Genomic DNA, 23323 nt, shown 5'->3' on the forward strand with positions numbered 1-23323 from the left:
GGGATTTCACTTTAAATAACGGTGCGTTGTGTAGTAGCCACATACATGTAGGCCTGCTGTTAATATGCTACATTGTTTATTTTAAATGAGTTGCTAATTTTTTCCTCACAGAGGCTAAATTTCAACCAGATTTCAATGTATGTGTGATTTAGTTAGTAGAAATGAAGGAGGATGTTATTTCTTAATTCAACTCATGCTCAGCTGAGTGTTTTCATTCTTTGTTTTTTACTGCTGATTTATGAGAACAGCTTGCATATTTGCTGTCATTTGTGAGCACAAGGGATATATTACAGTAGTGCAATTAAGTCTGATGTATGCCATGTCATGCAATTGCTGTTTGGGTTCATGTTTAGTTGGCAACTTTGTGCAATAAAATAGTTAACAGTGCCATGCGCTGTAGAGCAAATATATTTTACTCTGATGTAATAGACAGGTTTTTGTCTATAGTGTTGTGCACAGCCTTTCCTGAGCTCTGTTGATTGAGCATGTCGTGTAGGCAGTGTTTTGCTATTATTGATTTTGTAAAGCAGAATATTACAAATAAAAGTGTCCGTTTCCTCAGTTTGTCTGTTTCTCCTTTAGTTTATTCTACTTTAGTTTTTAAGGCCTTTTTTCTTGGAAAAGTTGGCCCATCCAATTTTTTACTGGCCCACCCAAAATACAATTTCTGCCTACGCCACTGCCTCAGCATCAGCCCAAAGATGAACTGATGTTAGGGGGGCATGCAGATACATGGCTCATTCCACATATATGCATGAGCTTTACAAGTTGGACATCATTGTAAAGGTTAATGAACAAGTCTCTAAAAAATTATCATCAATTGCTTTGTAAAACATGGTCTGGACTCAGAAATAATCTTAAGGCTATGATGTGTGCACTGATATAAGGCAAGGTTTGTGTTTTATGTGCACTGTTATGGACATTGTTTGATTTTTTTTTCTTGTCAATGCTGTAAAATATTTTTTGCCTCCTGCAGAAGTTTTATAACTTGTACCTTTGTATAACTAATGGCAAAGAAAAGTTTATGTACAGTCCATTTCTGTTTAAATATTTTGTCCATGCATATCTTGTGTTTTCAGTCAGACAGACAAAAACATTGTTGACTTAACAAGTTGGTCATACCTGGTGTGTCAAAGCACTTTCATAAATAAACTGTAAAGTGTCACACACAAATCAATTGTTATCTTATCTCGCTGATGCCTTACGATTCAACACAGCTGTCTTCACTCACAAATCTGTCCGTATAAGTCTGTCTGTAACCAAGTTATTATCAAACCGAAAGCTATTGATTATAGAATTGGCCAGCCTGGATCTCCTCAGTCAGAAGTCTCAAATCTCAGCAGCATCAGATCTCAGCAATCTCAATCTCTTCAAATCACCCTCAGAGCTGTTAAGTTTTGTCAGCTGCATTTATACCCAGTGTGAACATAGTGATTCGTGACTCCACACAGCAACAAGAGATTGATTGATTGGTCATTACGTTAGTGCTTGCTCTGATTGGCAGCGAACACTACATACAGAATTTCATGTATTTTTTTCCCTTTATTGGACACCGGTGTTATATACATGTTAGACACAAAGAACAGATCAGTGTTTCGCAACCCCCCCCCTTTTTTTTGGGTGGGTTAGAACAGAGAACTACAATAACACCTTGTTTCCAACCCCCCACCCATCCCAAATTCTTAAAAGAAAACAGGGAAGAAAAAAAATAATGCACATACAGGACTGAATAAGTAAATAACACACACACACACACACACACACACACACACACACACACACACACACACACACACACACACACACACACACACACACACACACACACACACACACACACACACAGGGAGTTGATAAAATGAAATAAAATAAAGTAGGGAGGTCAATGCAAAAAAAAAGGATGCTCGGGATGCCCACCCCAAGGAATGGATTCATTGATAATCAGTTGGGGTCCAGAGAGGTAAGAGAATTTACATATGAGAGAATAGGCTGCCATTTTTTGTAGAACTTAGCAGTTGAGCCTCTTAAAGAATACTTCAACTTCTCTAATGGGAGAAATTACATTAAATCCTTTAACCAGGAGGTAGTGGAAGGTGGATTTGGGCTTTTCCACTGTAACAGAATGCGTCTACGGGCAATGAGTGAGGCAAAGGCAACAACATCAGAATTTCCCTTGGTAAGACTGGTGGGCATAGGGGGTTACCCCAAAGGTGGCTATCAAGGGGCAGGGATCCAGTGTAATTTTGAGGGCTTCTCCTATCATCTAAAAGAAAAGGGACCAGAACTCAACTAATTTTGGACAGGAGAAAAACATATGACTATGATCCGCCACTGATGAGCCACATCTATCGCAGGTATCACTCACACCTGGAAACAGCTATTCCGCTATGCAAAACCTTAAACTGAATTAATCTTAAACGGGAACATGTAGATGTAGCATTGATCCTGGCTACTGCCCTGTTCCACCATTCATCTGTCACATCACGTTCTAGCTCCTGTTCCCAACTACTCCTAACCCCTGCTAGAGAAGTCAAATCCGAGGATGATATAAGGTCATATAAAATTGAGATCCTGCCACGTGCCCTGGGGAGAGAAAGTACCTTAGAGACAAGAGAGCCCACTGGAAGCTGAGGGAAAGATGTGAAATGCGTGCGAGCGTAATTACGAGCTTGAAGATACCGGAACAAGTGAGACTGAGGTAAATTGTACTTTAAACAGGGATCATTAAAAGTGTAGAATTAGCCCTTTAAATATAAATCTGAGAAATGGGCCAGACCTCTCTATCTCTACAGACTGAAATCTGTATCTAAATTAGAGGGAGGAAACAAGTGGTTATTACAAATGGGGCTGCATGGAGTGGGGGCAGAAAGTTTGAAATGTTGCCTAAATTGTTTCCAAATTTTCAGAGTAGAGAGTACAATTGGATTTCTAATGTATTTAGGACAGCAAGAAGCCAGAGGGGCACAGACCAAAGCCCTCAGAGATGAAGGACGGGAGGAGTTATCCTCCACTATGCACCAATCGAGGTTGGGAGAGTTACACCAAGCATGAATTTTTTGAAGGTTGGCCGCCCAATAATAAAATAGAAGGTTAGGCAACGCAAGGCCCCCGTCCCATTTACCCCTCTGCAACACGGATCTATTAGCCCTCGGACTCCTGCCAGCCCAAATAAACTGTGAAATTGTTTTGTCTAACATTCGAATAAATGATTTTGGCAAAAATATTGAAAGGGACTGGAAAAGAAACAAGAGTCTGGGCAGAATGTTCATTTTAATAGAGTTGATTCTGCCCATCAGAGAGAGAGGGAGTGAATCCCAGCGCTTCAAATCAGATTTAATTTCCAAAACCAACTTCATGAAGTTATGTTTATGGAGAAAGGGGAGGGAGTGAGCAATGTTGACACCCAGATAACGGAAACTGGTGTGGGCCAGTTGGAATGGTAGGGTACCTGATGAGATTTGCTTCGCCACCTCATTAATAGGGAAACACTCGCTTTTGCTAAAGTTTAACTTGTAGCCCGAAAACGATCCAAAGGTTGTCAAGATTTGTAAAATATCGTCTATACAGTTAGCCGGTTCTGTGACATAGAGCAAAAGGTCGTCAGCATAGAGAGAAACGCGATGTTCCTGTCCAGCCCTGCAATACCAGTGAAGAGTGGGGAGGATTTGAGAGCAATGGAGAGAGGTTCTATAGCTACTGCAAAGAGGAGGGAAGAGATTGGGTAACCTTGGCGGGCACCTCTTTTTAGAGGGAAGTAGTCAGACCTTTGTGAGTTAGTTGTCATGTAAGCAGTAGCAGCAGAGTATAAAAGTCGTATCCAAGAAATAAATTTAGACCCAAAACTAAATTTCTCCAGAACAGAAAACAATAAGCCCACTCAACCCGATCAAAGGCTTTCTCTGCATCCAATGATATAATAATTTCAGCAGATTGAGAAGCACAAGGAGAAAGCACAATATTTAAAAGTCTTCTAATGTTAGAAGAAATATGCTGACCTCTAACGAACCCTGTTTGATCTTCAGAGACTATGTCTGCCAGGCAAGGATCCAACCAGCGTGCCAAGACCTTGGCTAGAAGCTTTACATCCGAATTTAACAAACGTATTGGTCTCCGGCTGCCACATTATTCAGAGTTCTTGTCTTTCTTAAGAATAAGCGAAATTGAAGCTTGGTTTAAGGTAGGGGGAGGGATCCCCTTTCCATCGAATCGTTGAACACGTCTAATAATAAAGGGGCAATAAGGTGGGAAAACCTCTTGTAAAAGTCAACTGGAAATCCGTCTGGACCTGGTGCTTTTTTATTTTGCATTAATCCATCTACAGTAGGGAAATCTAAACTATCTAAAAAATCATCTATTATAGTCTCGTTTAAAGGGGGTTCCGATTTATAGAGATTGGAGTAAAAAGAAGTGAAGACAGAGTTTATTTCAGTTGGATTGGCAGTTAGGGAGTGAGAGGAGTCATAGACTTGAGATATGAAGCGGGAGGTTGACTGACGTTTAAGTTGGCGCGCTGAAAGGCGGCCAGCCTTGTCGCCATATTCATAATATGTTCCTTTAGTATGTCTCAAGAGGTACTCTGCTTTGCTCGTAGAGAGCAAATGAAATTCAGACTGTAGTTTAACCCTTTTGATATACAGGTCTGGACTGGGAGAGTTGGAATACTCTCTATGCTGAAAATTGCATCAATTAGCTCCTGATGTTTTTGTTTATTTTTCCTGGCTAGATGTATGCTGTACGAGATAATTTATCCCCTTGTTACTGCTTTTAAAGTTTCCCTTAATAAAGAGGGTGAAGTTGACTCAGTCTTGTTAACCTCAAGGAAGGCACTGATTCTTTTTGAGATAAAATCACAGAACTCCTCACTAGCTAGTAGTCCGGTATCAAATCTGCATTGGCTCTTAGTGTTGGGCATGAGTGCTAAATCTAAAATAAGTGGAGCGTGATCGGAAATAATAATAGCAGAATACTCAGTAGATTTCACAGCAGAGAGAAGAGCCCTGTCTACACAAAAATAGTCAATACGAGAATACGCTTGGTGTACCTTCGAGAAATAGGAGAATTCTTTTGTGACCGGGTGAAAAAACCTCCAGGGATCTATGCAGCCCAACTGACTCATGAGGGATGACAGTGTCTGTGACATGGCGGAGGGTGTGAGTGGTCAAGTTTAGGGTATATAACTAAATGCATGCCCCCCCCTAAAATAAGACGGTGGGTATCCAAATTTGGAATACGGGAAAAAAGGGAGGTCATAAAATGTGGGTTGTCCCAGTTAGGGGCATAAACGCTGGCCAACACCACTGAAGTCTGATATAATGTACCACTTACTATGATATAACGCCCTCCGGGGTCATGTGTGGGGGAGAACTAGACATGTTTGTTATTCAAAATAGCAGCGCCCCGAGGTCCGCGTTGGTGTAGCGGTCTAAGCCTCGGCTTTGTGTCGATGCAGTTGTCAACTGGGGACCGGGGTTCACGCCCCGGTCTCGTCAGATCCGACTATGGCCAGACTCGATGAAGCAGCAATAATTGGCAACGCTGTCTTCGGGAGGGGGGCGGAGTCGGCTTGTGTTCGTCACATGAATGCATCTCTGTGTGTGTCGGAAAAAGCAGTGGTTCGGCCTGGAGTCACCTTGTCACGGAAGTGGTGAGGCGTCTCCTTCAAGACTGCCGGCCGGAGAGATGCAGTTGGCGAACACATGCAGTACGAGGGTGGGTGTTTGAACTAAAATAGGGATCGATTGGCCACTAAATTGGGAGAAAAGGGGAAAAATCAGAAATACATTTAGAAAAAAAAACAAAAATAGCAGCGCCCCTGGAATTGCTGTTAAGAGCTGAATAGAATATTTGCCCAATCCAGGGTTTACGCATTCTATTATGATCACTTACACACAGATGAGTCTCTTGCATTGCAGTAATCAATTTCCCCCCCCAAAAACAAAAACAAAAACGTAAATTTAAACAGTGAATTAATTTGAAATTAATCAACAAATAATTTCCTAAGCTCGCCATAACAGAACAAGACGAGTTGCAGGATAGGATAGTACACAACCGATTTGCTATGCAGCGGATTTCGCCTCTTGACAGTCCAGAATATACGTCATATGAACACTTTTAACGGTTAAATAGAGACATTGTAACAGGAATTGAAGAGCAGACAGAGATAGCAGGCCAGCCGAACTGATAATGTTTTGGGAAAGAGAGAAGAGAGAAAAAATAAAATCAAAATAGAGAGAGAAAAAGGAAAAAAATCAATGAAGAGACAAAAAACAGTGCAAGTTGTTAGTATGAAACAGCTCAGGGACTGCCTCTGTATCAGACTAGATATACACTCACCGGCCACTTAATTAGGCACACCTGTCCAACTGCTCGTTAACGCAAATTTCTAATCAGCCAATCACATGGCAGCAACTCAATGCATTTAGGCATGTAGACATGGTCAAGACGATCTGCTGCAGTTCAAACCGAGCATCAGAATGGGGAAGAAAGGTGATTTAAGTGACTTTGAACGTGGCATGGTTGTTGGTGCCAGACGGGCTGGTCTGAGTATTTCAGAAACTGCTGATCTACTGGGATTTTCACGCACAACCATCTCTAGGGTTTACAGAGAATGGTCTTAAAAAGAGAAAATATCCAGTGAGCAGCAGTTCTGTGGGCGAAAATGCCTTGTTGATGCCAGAGGTCAGAGGAGAATGGCCAGACTGGTTCGAGCTGATAGAAAGGCAACAGTAACTCAAATAACCACTCATTACAACCGAGGTATGCAGAAGAGCATCTCTGAACGCACAACACATCAAACCTTGAGGCAGATGGGCTACAGCAGCAGAAGACCACACCGGGTGCCACTCCTGTCAGCTAAGAACAGGAAACTGAGGCTACAATTCGCACAGGCTCACCAAAATTGGACAATAGAAGATTGGAAAAACGTTGCCTGGTCTGATGAGTCTCGATTTCTGCTGTGACATTCGGATGGTAGAGTCAGAATTTGGCGTCAACAACATGAAAGCATGGATCCATCCTGCCTTGTATCAACGGTTCAGGCTGGTGGTGGTGGTGTAATGGTGTGGGGGATATTTTCTTGGCACACTTTGGGCCCCTTAGTACCAATTGAGCATCGTGTCAACGCCACAGCCTACCTGAGTATTGTTGCTGACCATGTCCATCCCTTTATGACCACAGTCTTCCCATCTTCTGATGGCTACTTCCAGCAGGATAACGCGCCATGTCATAAAGCTCGAATCATCTCAGACTGGTTTCTTGAACATGACAATGAGTTCACTGTACTCAAATGGCCTCCACAGTCACCAGATCTCAATCCAATAGAGCACCTTTGGGATGTGGTGGACCGGGAGATTCGCATCATGGATGTGCAGCCGACAAATCTGCAGCAACTGCGTGATGCTATCATGTCAATATGGACCAGACTCTCTGAGGAATGTTTCCAGTACCTTGTTGAATCTATGCCACGACGGATTAAGGCAGTTCTGAAGGCAAAAGGGGGTCCAACCCGGTACTAGCAAGGTGTACCTAATAAAGTGGCCAGTGAGTGTATACTCTGGCTAGATTGCACGTAGAAGTAGCAGAACACTTAAAAATAACGGCAATTAACAACTGGAACTTATTGAAGAAAAATCGAAAAATAAAAATGAAAATAAATGAAATTAATTAAATCAAGTTAGCCCACTAGGGGTGCTATATTTCACGCAAAGAAAGCGATGGATTTCAGCATAGCCACATACACACGCCTTACATAGACAATTTCCTATGCAGAAATGCAACAACGCAGAAAACAGTTAACGCTGTGGATGGGCCATGCAGGCTAGATGGAAGTAAAAGTAGGTTTAACCTACTTCTACTTCCATCTTTCTTTCTTGTTCAGGCCATTGAATCCCTGCAGAAAGCCTCTGTAGCTGTCCAGCACTCATTATTTCAGCTGAAACGTGTTCTAAATGCTGATAAGACTAAACTTATGCTGTTTTTCAATTCTAGGAAGATATCACAAATTATCCCTTCAGTAACCACTTTAGAGGGAAATGAAATAGAGGTGGTCAATGTGTACAAATGCCTGGGTGTCCTGATTGATGACTCCCTCACTTTCAAGCCACATGTGGAGAATCTTGTGAAAAAGCTGAGGCTAAAACTGGGTTTTTATTTTCGAAATAAGTTGTGTTTTTATTTAAATGTAAAAAAGCGACTTGTTGCTGCCACCTTTTTACCTGTGTGGGATTATGGAGATCTTTTGTAAATGAATGCTTCTGCTCAATGTCTATGCACGTTAGACACTGCCTACCATTCCTCTTTGAGATTTATTACTAATTGCAAATCTTTGACACATCACTGTGAGTTGTATGCTCGGGTGGGATGGTCTGTTCTGGCCACCCGATGGCTCAGTCATTGGTATACGTTTATATATAAGGCAATCCTCGGTCTACTGCATTCCTACATTTGTGACTTAATTGCACTGAGAAGTGCTGGCCCTTACTCCTTTCGTTCTCTTGACTGTGTTGTTTTTTGTTCCACATGCCCGTACTGAACTGGGTAAAAAGGCTTTTGTTCATTCTGTGCCTTTAACCTGGAATATGTTGCAGAATGACTGGAAACTTACAGAGTTAATCTCACTGAACCATTTTAAATCCAAATTGAGAGTACTTGAAACTGATTTCACAACATGTACTTGTTTTTTATAATCTGCTTGTAATTTACTTTTTTTTGTCTTTTGTTTGTGTTTTCAAATGTGTAATTTTGCAACTGTGTTATTTTGTAACTGTGCTTTCTAATTGCTGCTGCCTAACTTGTCCAGGTCTCCCTTGAAAAAGAGGTTTGTAATCTCAACGGGATCCTCCTGGTTAAATAAAGGTTAAATAAATAAATAATGAATAAAAAAACCTTGTAAGCAGCACAAAGGCTGCACAATTTAGCAAAGCTTCAGGTCAAGAACGTCAGTGATATAAAACAATAGAGAAGATGATAAAGCAAGGACAATAAAACACTATCATATATAACACCAAACAGTGCATGACTTAGATTACCGCTCATATTCACCTAAGAGGCAAATAGAACTAACTTCCTCAGCCTGTTTCACATTACTATATTCGCGTCTTACCAGCACGGAGAGATAAAATAAAGACCCATATAACATCAAGTAAATCCGTGGCCATGACGCTTACTTAGCTTCAGTCGTACACGAGTTATGGATGTGTTTTTGGTAGAACTGCTCAGCTTGCTCCGGGGAGTCAAAGAAATGACCCACACCGCTGAAGGTGACGCGCAGCCGGGCAGGGTATAGCATGCCGGGTGCCACTCAAGTGATTAACCAGGCGTGTTACACACCTTATTTAGGTGTGCCACACACCTGCTTAATCACTCGATCCAATAGTATGAGACAGGAAATAAAAATGCTCTACAAACTTCAGGAAGTGTTGGAGCATGCCATCACCATGATAATAGCCTATTGTGTAGCCTACACTTGGCTGTAGCCTATTTGTAATTCTTATAATACATATTTCTTTAGACAATTTACCTGGTTCGAGTTTTTTTTTTTGTTCACACACCCAAAACCCAGTCTGGGTAGACTCCCTATATAGCCTACTCCGGACATCGGCGTCTGTGAGAGACTACCAAAACCCTGACCTAATCACCTGATTAATCACTTCATCCAATAGTATGGCACAGGAAAAAAAAGTTGCTATTAATGCCTTATTGCCCTTGACATCGATCAGGTCTAGTTGAGTATTTCAGAGAGCTGTGTAATAACGGCTCATGTGTGCTTTACAAAAATGCCTTTTTGTTATATTTTCAACATTCATCTCTTTTTTCATATTCTAGGAAGATGAGTCGACCTACACGGTTCCGAGGGAAGCAGGAGGCGTTTATCTGGTGAACACCTCCATGGGCACATGCACTTGTCCTGCTGGCAGCAATGGGGCTCTCTGCAAGCACCAGCATGGCGTAATGCAGGCCTTCAAGCGGCAAGAAGGCCACTTCCTTCCAGTGACCTCCTCAACTGCGAGGAGGTCCTTTTACGAGATGGCCACAGGTATTAGCTTGCTTGTCCTGAAAGGCCATTGATTAGTTTTCTTGTTTTGGGATAACCCTGGTCCTGGTGAAGAGTTTGCTTCTGTGCAAAATATAATAACTCATAACTCTTTGTACCTCTTGTGTTGTCTGTCAAAAAGGCCTGATCTCTCTCTCTCTCTCTCTCTCTCTCTCTCTCTCTCTCTCTCTCTCTCTCTCTCTCTCTCTCTCTCTCTCTCTCTCTCTCTCTCTCTCTCTCTCTCTCTCTCTCTCTCTCTCTCTCTCTCTCTCTCTCTCTCTCTCTCTCTCTCTCTCTCTCTCTCTCTCTCTCTCTCTCTCTCTCTCACACACACACACACACACACACACACGACACTCATCTTGTACACCCATCTTGTTTGTCCAAAAAGGGATGGACAACACTGCAGACGATTGGTTCAGGGCTTTGGCATTTGAGAGGGAGGACCAGCAGAATCCATCAATTGCAAGTAAGTTTTGTGCAACAGGGCTTGTTGGCACTACCAGTTTCTATGTTATGGGCTTTCTCATGCAAGCAAATTAAACTTTTTGTAGGGCCAGAGAACTGTAAAGTGTTTTAATGTGCAGTGTTCCAACACACAAATGTGATCTGAACAATACTCTGTGTCCTTGCAAAAAATAGGCGACCAAGAACAAAGGGCTGTCCTTCCAGCTGGGGAAGTGGATGGAGAAGGAAATGGAGTGGATGGAGAAGGAGGTCCCGAGTCCACAAGTCCTGGCGAAGACTCAGCAGCAGCTGGAGCAGGGAGAAAGGAAAAGCTAGAAGTCAGCCTCACAACTATGTTTGAGGAGCTCAGGGAAAAGCTCAGGCAGGATAGGTCATTCGAGGCTCCCATTGAATGTCTGCTCTCCAGCTACGCGAAAATCAAGATGGACAGTGGTCTGATTTCAGCCTGCTGTTCCTTTGGAAAGGAGAGGAGGAGCGCAGCCACCACCACCACTGTCAAACTTTTGAAAATGCGGGCTCAGAAATGCCTCCAAACAAGTACAGCCATTGGAGTGCAGCCTACTGCTGTGGCAAGGCAGAAGGCCTCGCTGGGAGGCAGACGCGCACTCCAGACTGGACGTCCACTGAAAAGAGCCAGGTAAGAGCACAGCTATGGCAAGATTAAGGAGGGGGGTAGTGTGCTGCCTAAAGACGGGCACCACATTCGGTCTCTCAGTGTGTGGCTGATGGTGTGGCCCTGGGTGGCAGCCATTCTAGGAAGTAATGTGGGGTGGAGAATCACCCCCTCCCTTCCGTCCCCCCCCCCATCTCTCCCTCCCTCACTCCCCCCACGTCTCCCTCCCTCTCCTCCGTCCCTCCCCCCTTTCTCCCTCCTTCTCCCCCCAACCTCTCTCCCCTCCCTCCCTCCCTCCATCTCTATCACTGTTCATCCTCCCTTGACAGCCCAGCTCTGCTAACCATCAACAAAATGAGCGACTCTTCCTGGTCTTTTCCTTAGTAAGACTTCTGTAAAACAGCGCCAACCCAGAACATTGCCCTATCCTGACCAGCTACAACCAAGTAATACCGGAATGCATTGCTCTATACTGACCAGCTCTAACCCAGTACTCCCACAATGAGCAGAGAAATTAGAGTACATAACATTGTTCTATTTGTGAAAGTCTGCCACAGTACAGAACGGCCGCAGCTAAGCTCTCTCTTCCAGCAGTCCCAGTCCCAGCTAATTCTCTCCCCCAGCAGTCCTAGTCCCAGCTAAGCTCTCTCTTCCAGCAGTCCCAGTCCCAGCTAAGCTCTCTCTCCCAGCAGTCCCAGTCCCAGCTAATTCTCTCCCCCAGCAGTCCCAGCTAAGCTCTCTCTTCCAGCAGTCCCAGTCTCAGCTAAGCTCTCTCTCCCAGCAGTCCCAGTCCCAGCTAATTCTCTCCCCCAGCAGTCCCAGTCCCAGCTATGCTCTCTCTTCCAGCAGTCCCAGTCCCATCTAAGCTCTCTCTCCCAGCAGTCCCAGTCCCAGCTAATTCTCTCCCCCAGCAGTCCCAGCTAAGCTCTCTCTTCCAGCAGTCCCAGTCTCAGCTAAGCTCTCTCTCCCAGCAGTCCCAGTCCCAGCTAATTCTCTCCCCCAGCAGTCCCAGTCCCAGCTAAGCTCTCTCTCCCAGCAGTCCCAGTCCCAGCTAATTCTCTCCCCCAGCAGTCCAAGTCCCAGCTAAGCTCTCTCTCCCAGCAGTCCCAGTCCCAGCTAATTCTCTCCCCCAGCAGTCCCAGTCCCAGCTAATTCTCTCCCCCAGCAGTCCCAGTCCCAGCTAAGCTCTCTCTCCCAGCAATCCCAGCCCCAGCTAATTCTCTCCCCCAGCAGTCCCAGTCCCAGCTAAGCTCTCTCTTCCAGCAGTCCCAGTCCCAGCTAATTCTCTCCCCCAGCAGTCCCAGTCAAGCTCTCTCTCCCAGCAGTCCCAGTCCCAGCTAATTCTCTTCCCCAGCAGTCCCAGTCCCAGCTAAGCTCTCTCTTCCAGCAGTCCAAGTCCCAGCTAAACCCTCTCTTCCAGCAGTTCCAGTCCGTCATCATCACAAAGCCCACCTTCATCGAACTCTATTTCACTCTCACAGTTTTGTTTTTGTCTCATGTTTACGGTGGCGGCTGGGGTGTGTATTCTAACCAGCTTGGTTAGTAGGCCTACTTAGCCAGCCTCTGAGGAGTTTGCACATTCAGATCTGTCAATCAATGGCTCGCTGTGTTACAATAAATACCTTCATTGTTTTTTTCTTGTTTTCGTAAATGTTCCACTCCTTTGATTCTTGGATTGCAATGTTTAACATAAAGCTGTCCCTTGTTCATATTGTGAAGGTTTCAGAGTTTCAGCCAACACATTTTTTTGTTTCCTATGGCTTGTCTTTTTTCATAATGTAGAAGATACACAGGATTATAAAGTTACAGGTGATTTGGACAAAGTTACATTTACTTGTATTTCTTATGTGAATATATTAAAACTGTGTGTGCGTGTGTTGAACCCAGCCACTGAGGATGCACAAGCAAGTGCATTCTTAGTGCCGGTCCCAAGCCCGGACAAATGGGGAGGGTTGCGTCAGGAAGGGCATCCGGCGTCAAATCTTTGCCAAATCAAATATGCGGATCATAAATAAGATTTCCATACCGGATCGGTCGAGGCCCGGGTTACCAACGACCGTCACCGGTACAGTTAACCACCAGGGTGTCGGTGGAAACTATGCTACTGTTGGGCGAAGGAGAAGGAGAGGGGGAAGGCATGTCCAGAGGGAGCTAGAGAGGAGGAAGGGTAGGCGTGTGGAGGTGAGAGTTGGAACTTTGAATGTTGGCGATGTGACTGGTAAAGGGAGAGAGCTGGCTGACATGATGGAAAGAAGAAAGGTAGGCATACTGTGTGTGCAAGAGACCAGGTGGAAGGGGAGTAAGGCCAGGAGTATCGGAGGTGGGTTCAAACTCTTCTACCATGGTGCGAATGGGAGGAGAAATAGGGTAGGGGTAATTCTGAAGGAAGAGTATGTCAAGAGTGTGCTGGAGGTGAAGAGAGTATCAGACAGAGTGATGAGTATGAAGCTGGAAATTGAAGGTGTATTGCTGAATGTTATCAGCAGATATGCCCCGCAAGTTGGGTGTGAGATGGACAAAAAAGAAGAATTCTGGAGTGAGTTGGACGACGTGGTGGAGAGGGTACCCAAGGAGGAGAGAGTGGTGATTGGAGCAGACTTCAATGGACATGTTGGTGAAGGGAACAGAGGTGATGAGGAGGGGATGAGTAGGTATGGTGTCAAGGAGAGAAATGTGGAAGGACAGATGGTGGTCGATTTTGCGAAAAGGATGGAAATGGCTGTGGTGAATACATGTTTCAAGAAGAGGGAGGAACACAGGGTGATGTACAAGAGTGGAGGAAAGTGCACACAGGTGGACTATATCTTATGTAGAAGGCGCCATCTAAAAGGGATTGGAGACTGCAAGGTGGTGACAGGGGAGAATGTAGCTAGGCAGCATCGGATGGTGGTCTGTAGGATAACTTTGGAGACCAAAAGGAGGAAGCGAGTGAAGACACAGCCGAAGATCAAATGGTGGAAGTTGAAGAAGGAAGACTGTTGTGTGGAGTTCAGGCAGGAGGTAAGACAGGCACTGGGTGGTAGTGAAGAGTTGCTGGATGGCTGGGCAACCACTGCAGAAATAGTGAGGGAGACAGCTAGGAAGGTACTTGGTTTGTCATCAGGACAGAGGAAGAAAGACAATGAGACTTGGTGGTGGAATGAGGAAGTACAGCAAAGTATACAGAGGAAGAGGTTGGCAAAGAAGAAGTGGGATAGTCAGAGAGATGAAGAAAGTAGACAGGAGTACAAGGAGATGCAGCGTAAAGCAAAGAGAGAGGTGGCAAAGGCAAAGGAAAAGGAAAAGGCATATGGTGAGTTGTATGACAGGTTAGACACTAAGGAAGGAGAAAAGGACTTGTACCGATTGGCTAGACAGAGGGACCGAGCTGCAAAGGATGTGCAGCAAGTTAGGGCGATCAAGGATAGAGATGGAAATGTGCTGACAAGTGAGCAGAGTGTGCTAAGAAGGTGGAAGGAGTACTTTGAGGGGCTGATGAATGAAGAAAATGAGAGAGAGAGAAGGGTGGATGATGTAGGGATAGTGCATCAGGAAGTTCCGTGGATTAACAAGGGGGAAGTGAGGGCAGCTACGAAGAGGATGAAGAGTGGAAAGGCAGTTGGTCCTGATGACATACCTGTGGAGAGATGGAGGTGTTTAGGAGAGATGGCAGTGGGGTTTTTAACTAGATTGTTTAACACAATCTTGGAAAGTGAGAGGATGCCTGCGGAGTGGAGAAGAAGCATACTGGTACCAATTTTCAAGAACAAGGGCGATGTGCAGAACTGTAGCAACTACAGAGGTATAAAGTTGATCAGCCACAGCATGAAGATTTGGGAAAGAGTAATAGAAGCTAGGTTAAGAGGAGAGGTGATTATCAGTGAGCAGCAGTATGGTTTCATGCCAAGAAAGAGTACCACATATGCGATGTTTGCTTTGAGAATGTTGATGGAGAAGTATAGAGAAGGCCAGAAGGAGTTGCATTGTGTCTTTGTAGATTTAGAGAAAGCATACGACAGGATGCCGAGAGAGGAGGTGTGATATTGTACGAGGAAGTCAGGAGATGCGGAGAAGTATGTAGGAGTGGTGCAGGATATGTATGAGGGCAGTGTGACAATGGTGAAGTGTGTGGTTGGAATTACAGATGGGTTCAAGGTGGAGGTGGAATTACATCAAGGATCGGCTCTGAGCCCTTTCTTGTTTGCAATGGTCATGGACAGGTTGACGGCGGACAAGATCAGGCAGGAGTCTCCATGGATGATGATGTTCGCGGATAACAATGTGATCTGTAGCGAGAGTAGGGTGCAGGTTGAGGAGAGCCTGGAGAGGTGGAGGTATGCACTGGACAGAAGAGGAATGAAAGTCAGTAGGAGCAAGACGGAATACCTATGCGTGAATGACAGGGAGGACAGTGAAATGGTCAGGATGCAAGGAGTGGAGGTGACAAAGGCATTTGAGTTTAAATAATTGGAGTCAACTGTCCAAAGTAACGGGGAGTGCAGAAGAGAGGTGAAGAAGAGAATGCAGGCAGGGTGGAGTGGGTGGAGAAGAGTGTCAGGAGTGATTTGCAACAGAAGGGTACCAGCAAGAGTTAAAGGGAAGGTTTACAAGATGGTTGTGAGACCAGCTATGTTATATGGCTTGGAGACAGTGGCACTAACAAAAAGACAGGAGGTGGAGCTGGAGGTGGCAGAGTTGAAGATGCTAAGATTTTCACTGGGATTGACAAAGGAGGACAGGATTAGGAACGATTATATTAGAGGGACCGCTCAGGTTGGACAGTTTGGAGACAAAGCAAGAGAGGCAAGATTGAGATGGTTTGGACATGTGTGGAGGAGAGATGCTGGGTATATTCGGAGAAGGATACTGAATATGGAGCTGCCAGGGAAGAGGAAAAGAGGAAGGCCAAAGAGGAGGTTTATGGATGTGGTGAGGGAAGACATGCAGGTGGCTGGTGTGACAGAGGAAGACGCAGAAGACAGGAAGAAATGGAAACGGATGATCCGCTGTGGCGACCCCTAATGGGAGCAGCCAAAAGTAGTAGTAGTAGTAGTAGTGCGTGTGTTGCTCATCAGTTTACATTTATGTGACAGTTTCAAAAGTAAATTTTGTAAAATGTAAAAATAATTGATTAAATTAAATGGTTGTTACTATTGTTGAAAAGTCTTGTTTTATTGTCTTTATCTGTGTTGTTTAATTGTGGAAACAGGATGTTCCAGTTCAACTAACTCAGGGTCCTAAGTGATTAATCTCAGGTGTGCAGCAGCTAAAGAGAAAGCAGTGCAAAATAAACAGCCTATACGTGGTTGTGTAATGCAGTTTTCCAGGCCAGTTTATAGCAGCTTCCTTCAGTTGTATTTCTCCCAGCTTGTCATCTCAGCATCCCCAGACACTCTCAAACAGAAGATGGAAAACAAAAAACAGTGGGTTCACCCATCCCCTCATTCACCTGTAAACCTCTCCCTTAGGCTACTCCGTGCCTTGCAGATGTGAGGCGCTTATTCGACTTTGAAGACAGAAATAGCTACATATTCCATAGGCTACACACTGTTTTGTACGCAATATGTATAGGCTACTATGTGTCAGTAGTGTCACAGGTTGTTAGGAGGGGGACTGTCAATAATACTTGGTAAATGACTGAGCTGAACAGGCCTTTAGCCTGGGAGATGGACATGAATATGAAGGCCTACCTAATGCAATACTTAGCCTAAAGTCTACTGGGCCAAGATCAGTTGGATCTTGCAAATCGGCAATGAATACATGATATCTAATACACGAATGAGTAACGTAGCCTATGCTATGGAGCTAAGCTAGCCAGGGCTAGCGCTAGAATAGCTACACTAGCAGCTGAAAGACTAAACATCATACACTTATTAAAACAGAATGAATAACACACACACATCACAGAAATGTGTTTAACTAGTGTTAGTTTAATATACGTTACAATATACGTTACATCTGCTTGAATTCAGCGATAAGTCTACCGAAATATTTGGCTAGATTGACAGGTGTCTGTCCAGAGTGAAGCCTATGTCACATTTCAGTACGCGGACATTCTGGGGACACTTCCCCTGCTGCCAAATAGCGGAATTGCAGCCTCTGCCCTAACCATCCTACGGTCCACAAGCACATGGCCTGGTCAAGATCAGGGCCGGATTCCAGCAGCGCGCCCCCAACGACTTCCTTGAATAAATCTGCCATGAATTTTCTGGAATCCTTGCCTTCAATACCCTCGGGCAGACCAGTAACTCTTAAGTTCTGACGCTTTGAACGACAAATCGGATCCTCCACAGCTGCTTGAAGTGTAGTTTGCTCTTCGGTCATCGAAGCCACCTTAGACCGCAGCTGCACGACTTCTTGCTCCAGGCTCGTAATGTTGTCCGAGTGAGTCGAGAGGGGAGTTTCCATCTCCGATAGAGTGGAGGTGTGTTTGGCCACGGTTGTGGTAATAGACTCAAGAACTGAATAAATCGGGGCGAGAGCCTCATTCGTCTTGGCTGTGAGTTCAGCAGTCCTGCTTTTCCTGGACTTTTCCAGCTCAGTGATCAGCGTCTCCAGCGTGAGAGGGGGTCCAGCCCTTCTTGCTAGCGTTAGTCTCGTCTTCGGAGAACAAAGAAGTCCGCTGAGCCTGACTTTCTCCACTCGCTCAGGTTGATGTGGTCATTTTGATGCAAATTAGCTGATTAAATCAAACCGTTGCACTAAAGGTATACCTTAAATATAGCCGTAATTAACAAAAATCGCTGAAATTGTATGAGAGGCGAACGCCACACATCTTTCCACTACATGGTCCAACCGGAAGTCCAGAATTTCATGTATTATATACCTTGCAGCAGAGCCCTAGAAAGAAGAGTTACATCAATGAGGGGTCAGAAGGCGAGAGGGTCACGTGGTTCATGTAGCCGCCGAATAGTTCCAAATGAAGCTTGGCGGGTCATTTAAATGAACTGTTAGCCGCGATTTCTGGTAACTACTAATCAATAATTTCAGATTTTTACATTTAAATAATTGGCCCATTGACGTCTACGGAGTTGACGTAACTCTCTCTTTCTAGGGCTCTGCCTTGCAGTAATTTAGTCAGGACATACTGACTAACAAGTTGACTAACAAACTTGATGCATCAAGCTTGAATAAAATTTTCATTATCAAAAAATATAATACCTGTTAGCTACCTAAAAACGCGCTAAAAATGCGACAAGAGGGCCTTAGCCGGGAAAATATTTACCCCGAGAAGATCGTGCCCAGCCCAGCCATCAGCGTTAAATCTTTCTCCCTCAACAAACGTCTGCATGTGCCCTCATTTGCAATGCCAAGTATAACTTTGTCCCTGATCAGTTCATCTCTCAGCGCCCCACAACCACATGTAGCAGCCTTCTCCCTAAGGCGAGCAACAAAACTGTCCATGGACTCACCGTCCTCCTGTTTACAACAGCCAAAGATGTATCGTTCAGAAATCATACTCTTGGTGGGTTTGAAGTACGCCTCCTGCACATCCAGAATTTTCTTAACATCTTTCTGCTCCTCATCAGTTAATTCGAGATTGTGCTTGTATACGTGCCTGCATTCAGGGCCCATTAGACTCCTCAGAGAAGCCGCTTGGACCTCAGCAGGTTTCTCGTGCTGTCCCGTCGCTAAACTGTAATCCTCAAAATCTGCCCTGAAGATGTCCCAGTTAGCACTCCAGTCTCCACTAAGCTTCAATGGAGCGGGAGGAGGAATGACATTCACTGCTGCCATGACTTAGTTCTGGTATACTCGCTAACTTTATCTTTACCCCACTTAAACTGGTAAGCTAATATTCACGCCCCTTGGGAGAAAAGGGGAAGCGTCGCCATTATTCACTCCTGGCACCAAGTTTCGGTGTTAAAACTAACGAGCCGCCTCACGAGTGCTGACTGGTAAGCTAACATTCACACACATTTAGGCAAAGTAACACATATAGGCAAAATTAAATAAATAAATAAATCACTGTTCAAGGGGACGAACGCCAGCCAGGATGACTGTCGGAACTGCCAGTCTGCATGGGTTAGCAGTTAGCTTAGCCCACCCCGCTTCTGCATCCTGTCAGACCGCCCTCGGCGTTTCCTCCTCGGCCGCAGCTTCAGGCAGGGGCCGTGGTCCCCGGGCCCACCGGACGAAGCAGACCAAGCTCTCCCAGCCGATCCAGTGCCAGCTCTCCCAGCCAGACACCCTCGACACACCTCCTCGCACTCCTCACGACGACATCAAAAACACAGCAGTCAACGCCAGGTGAGACCGCCGCCAGACCATCCCCGGTGTTATCGGAACTGCCGGTCTGCATGGGCCAGCAGTTAGCTTAGCCTGCCCCGCTCTCCCAGCCGATCCAGTGCCAGCTCACCCAGTAAAGCGCTCCAATTGGTGCAAATCGATAACCCTAGCAATCTGGGTAGTTTAATTACAAAATAATAAACACCAAAGTTAATTATTAATAAATATGAGACTAATTCTATGAAACTGGTTTGATAACAGTTGAAAATATGTAGTGATTAATCTGTAGCCTACATTGTTATGAAGAGATCGCATGTTGCTGTGAGCACATGTGCATTACATCAGGTTCATCACCATGGAAACACAACGTGAGTAATGTACACATCATCCACTAAAGTTTGGATTTTAACAAAAAATCCAAATCTGGCATCAAGACCTGCAGGGTAAATGTAGCCTTAGTGACTTATGAGTCCTCTCGACAACCCCTAACGTATCAGATTTAGCAGCTAGTCTTACAGCTACAATGCTTCAAGAATCACTCTTAGAAAAAAAACATACGAGTCTTAAAACCAGAACCGACACCCCCCATTAGTTTTTATAACTTTCTGCTAAATTCACCAGTTAGGAGCTACTTTTAACCTGATGAGGTTTCATGAATACGGCTAGAGCACTAGAATATATGCAATATGCAACATGCAATAAACGATAAGAATCCCACTTGTTACCCAGCCACACGGCGTTAGGGTCTGGTAGCAAGGTACGTCAGTAGCCCAGACAGCTGGATCATCAACACCAGCAGCTCGTGAGACTTTGCTGTGTGTAAGACTGGTGAAATCAGAAAAAAATCATATTCGATTCGACTAAAGTTGTAAGAGGACCTGAATAACACGAGAGGGGATTTGATATGAATACTTTAATTGAAAAAAACTAGAGGAATAAAACAGGAAAGAAATTGTCATAATTAGGGATTATTGAACTGATATCTGGCTTTAGACTTTTTAGTAGCCAGTAAAACTCATAACTAAATGTGAAATAGTTAAGAGGTGATTTGAAGTCGATGAAAACTGACAGCTATTGCAAAAGCCAATTGTAATATATGATAATAAATTATAATATATAAGGGCCATTATATAATATAGAAAATATAGGCTAGTGGCAATCCAATGACTGTGAAAGGTAGACGGTCAATCAGTAATCATAGAATAATTGATCTGAGTTTTTAGATAAATAAAATAGTCGCTGCAAGTTGAATATACGTAAATAGCCCTTTTATGACGGTCCCTACACACTCCCATAGAGAAGCGCTACTTAGACTAGTTCCTTCATTATCCATCCATCCATCCATCCATCATCCAAACCGCTTCTCCTGCTCTCAGGGTCGCGGGGATGCTGGAGCCTATCCCAGCAGTCACTGGGCGGCAGGCGAGGAGACACCCTGGACAGGCCGCCAGGCCATCACAGGGCCGACGCGCGCGCGCGCACACGCACGCACACACACACAATTTAGTGTGTGTGACCTACATGTCTTTGGACTGTGGGAGGAAACCGGAGCACCCGGAGGAAACCCACGCAGACACGGGGAGAACATGCAAACTCCACAAAGAGGACAACCCGGGACGACCCCCCCTAGTTGGACTAACCCGGGACTCGAACCCAGGACCTTCTTGCTGTGAGGCGACCGCGCTAACCACTGCGCCACCGTGATATTCCATCTATACATAGACTGATGAACTCATCATAACGAAGTCAATTTGCAATTCCGTCACAACCGCTGAAGCTGTTGAACAGGATTGTGGAATATCGGCTGCACTTCCTTCTACAATAAAAACTAACGTGGAAACAATCGGTTCCGAGTACATGACGCTATCGAGGTTAGAAAGGGAAACTACCAGCGAATATGAAACTAGTCACCGAGGTTTGGACGGCTATGTGGGTTAGCAGGTCGTCTTAGCGAGCGAAGTAAGCGCTCACCAGTCATAAGAACTGTTGTAGCTACCGTAGTATTCCAAACACTGGCGCAGCTATCTTATAGAATACCAAATACACTTACGTTACCTAAAAACTTTGTCTTTGGCTTGGCTTTGTGCACAAAAGCGAACCCAAGAATCCATACTGGTGTGGTCCGGCGTTGCTCAGATTCAAGCAAGGCTTGTAAATATGAGAATCGAACTGACGTACCGAGAAGTTCAGATGAATAAATGCGTTACCGTCCTGGTGCTACAGTACAACAAATTCCAAAACACTGTTGCTTGATTGGCACGATTTACATACTGGTTTTGTTTTCAGACTAGCGTGCACATGGGCTTCTTCTCTTTTACATTATAGCCAAGTGTGGATCAAGCCTTGGCACGTTGCTGCCCTCCTCAGGTCAAAGTAATAATAATAATAATAATGATAGCAACAGGCTCCAGCATCCCCGCGACCCTGACAACAGGATAAGCGGTTTGGATAATGGATGGATGGATGGATGGATGATAGCAATTCTTTTTTTTTCGTAGTGGTTGTCATCTTCTTTTTCCCCTCAAAACGTTATTGATAACATTCAGACAAACACCAGCAACATACGCACAAGTTCTAAAGAACAAAAAAGGAAACAGATTGCCAGGGAAATCAGTTATATAAAAATAAAAAGGGATTGTGCAAGAATCTTTTTACAATCAATAGAAGCAAAATAATATGTAGGAGGAAAAAAACCGCCCAGTGGTTAGCTTCTGCTTCTTCTGCTTCTTCTTCTTCTTCTTCTTCTTCTTCTTCTTCTTCGTCTTATATCGGCGATTGGCAAACATGCATGCTTTGGTGCATTACCGCTACCTACTGGACTGGAGTGTGAATCAATAGTAAAAAAAAAACCAACAAAAAAAACAAAAAACTCCATTTTCTCAACTAGGCCCTTGAAAGATTTATTACATGATGCCATGTTTTGCTGAATGATTTTCCACGGAGACCCTCCAGTGAAAAGTTATTGTGTTTTGTGTCATTCAGTGATGTGAACAATTTATTCCTCTCCTGCATTTCAGTAACATATTTTACTATCTCTGGTTTGTATACATTTTCAACAATGTATACGAATTCCTGTCAAATGTTTACCAATTTTATAAAGTGTAAAATTGAGCCCTGTATTTCCTATTCTTAATCGTCCTCCCTATTTACGCGCCACTTTTTCCCGCACCACCCTGCTTTTGTAGACTATATGGATGCTTGCCTGTTTCGCTGTCATCCAAGTATTCCTGCCAGATTTTTTTATATGGAACATTATGTGAACTTTGGCCTCAGCTCTACTTAATTGTATTTCCGATTTTATATTGTCCAAAACAAACTGTCCTGTCTACATGAGGACCTACCGCAAGTGAAACTAGTGAGTGTTAAGAGGCTATCAGAAGCAAGCACTGCTTAACTTACTCCGCTTTCTTCAATCCACTGCGAGGCTAGAACTATTGCTAAAAGCTTGACTATACATAATAACTAGAAGAACCCCGCTACAATGTAGCGGGTTGGTTATCCACCCGTCTAAATCTCCCTCCTCTTCATCCTGCCAGCTAACCGCCTTCCCCCTGCCCCTAAACCCCCCCCACTCCAACTCCCTCCCCCCAAATGCTCAGAATCATCTGAAATGCCGAGAAAAGTGGTTTTTAGCCATTTTTAGAAAATGCATATTTTGCATAATTATGCATAATTATTATAATTATATTTTAATGTTCTGCTATTTTCTGGTCCTCTCTGGAACAATTCCTACCACCTCCAAAAAAAATTAGGATCATAAGTGCATTTTTGCAAAAATGCATATATTTTGCATAACGCCAAAACATTTCTAAGTCCCAGAAATTTTTTTTATACAGGTGAAAAAATCAAAGATGCTCAGAATCATCTGAAATGCCGAGAAAAGTGTTTTTTTAGCCATTTTTAGAAAATGCATAATTATTATAATTATTTTAATTTTCTGCTATTTTTCTGGTCCTCTCTGGAGCAATAGCTACCACCTCCAAAAAAAAATTAACCACTGGGTG

The 23323-nt window shown here is 44.2% G+C and overlaps 1 protein-coding gene across 1 annotated transcript in view; it reads right to left on the reverse strand.

The window, feature by feature from the left end:
* pex11b (peroxisomal biogenesis factor 11 beta) overlaps positions 1-21572 on the reverse strand; it is a 36286-nt gene extending 14714 nt beyond the window's left edge. The window contains exon 1 of the mRNA XM_056298834.1: positions 21375-21572. Within this exon, the coding sequence (XP_056154809.1) occupies positions 21375-21430 (56 nt within the window). The 5' untranslated portion in view covers positions 21431-21572. The remainder of the gene's footprint in view (positions 1-21374) is intronic.
* Between the last annotated feature and the right edge of the window lie 1751 nt (positions 21573-23323).

This window comes from Lampris incognitus, chromosome 18 (assembly GCF_029633865.1).
Source record: "Lampris incognitus isolate fLamInc1 chromosome 18, fLamInc1.hap2, whole genome shotgun sequence".
Taxonomy (NCBI): Eukaryota; Metazoa; Chordata; class Actinopteri; order Lampriformes; family Lampridae; genus Lampris; species Lampris incognitus.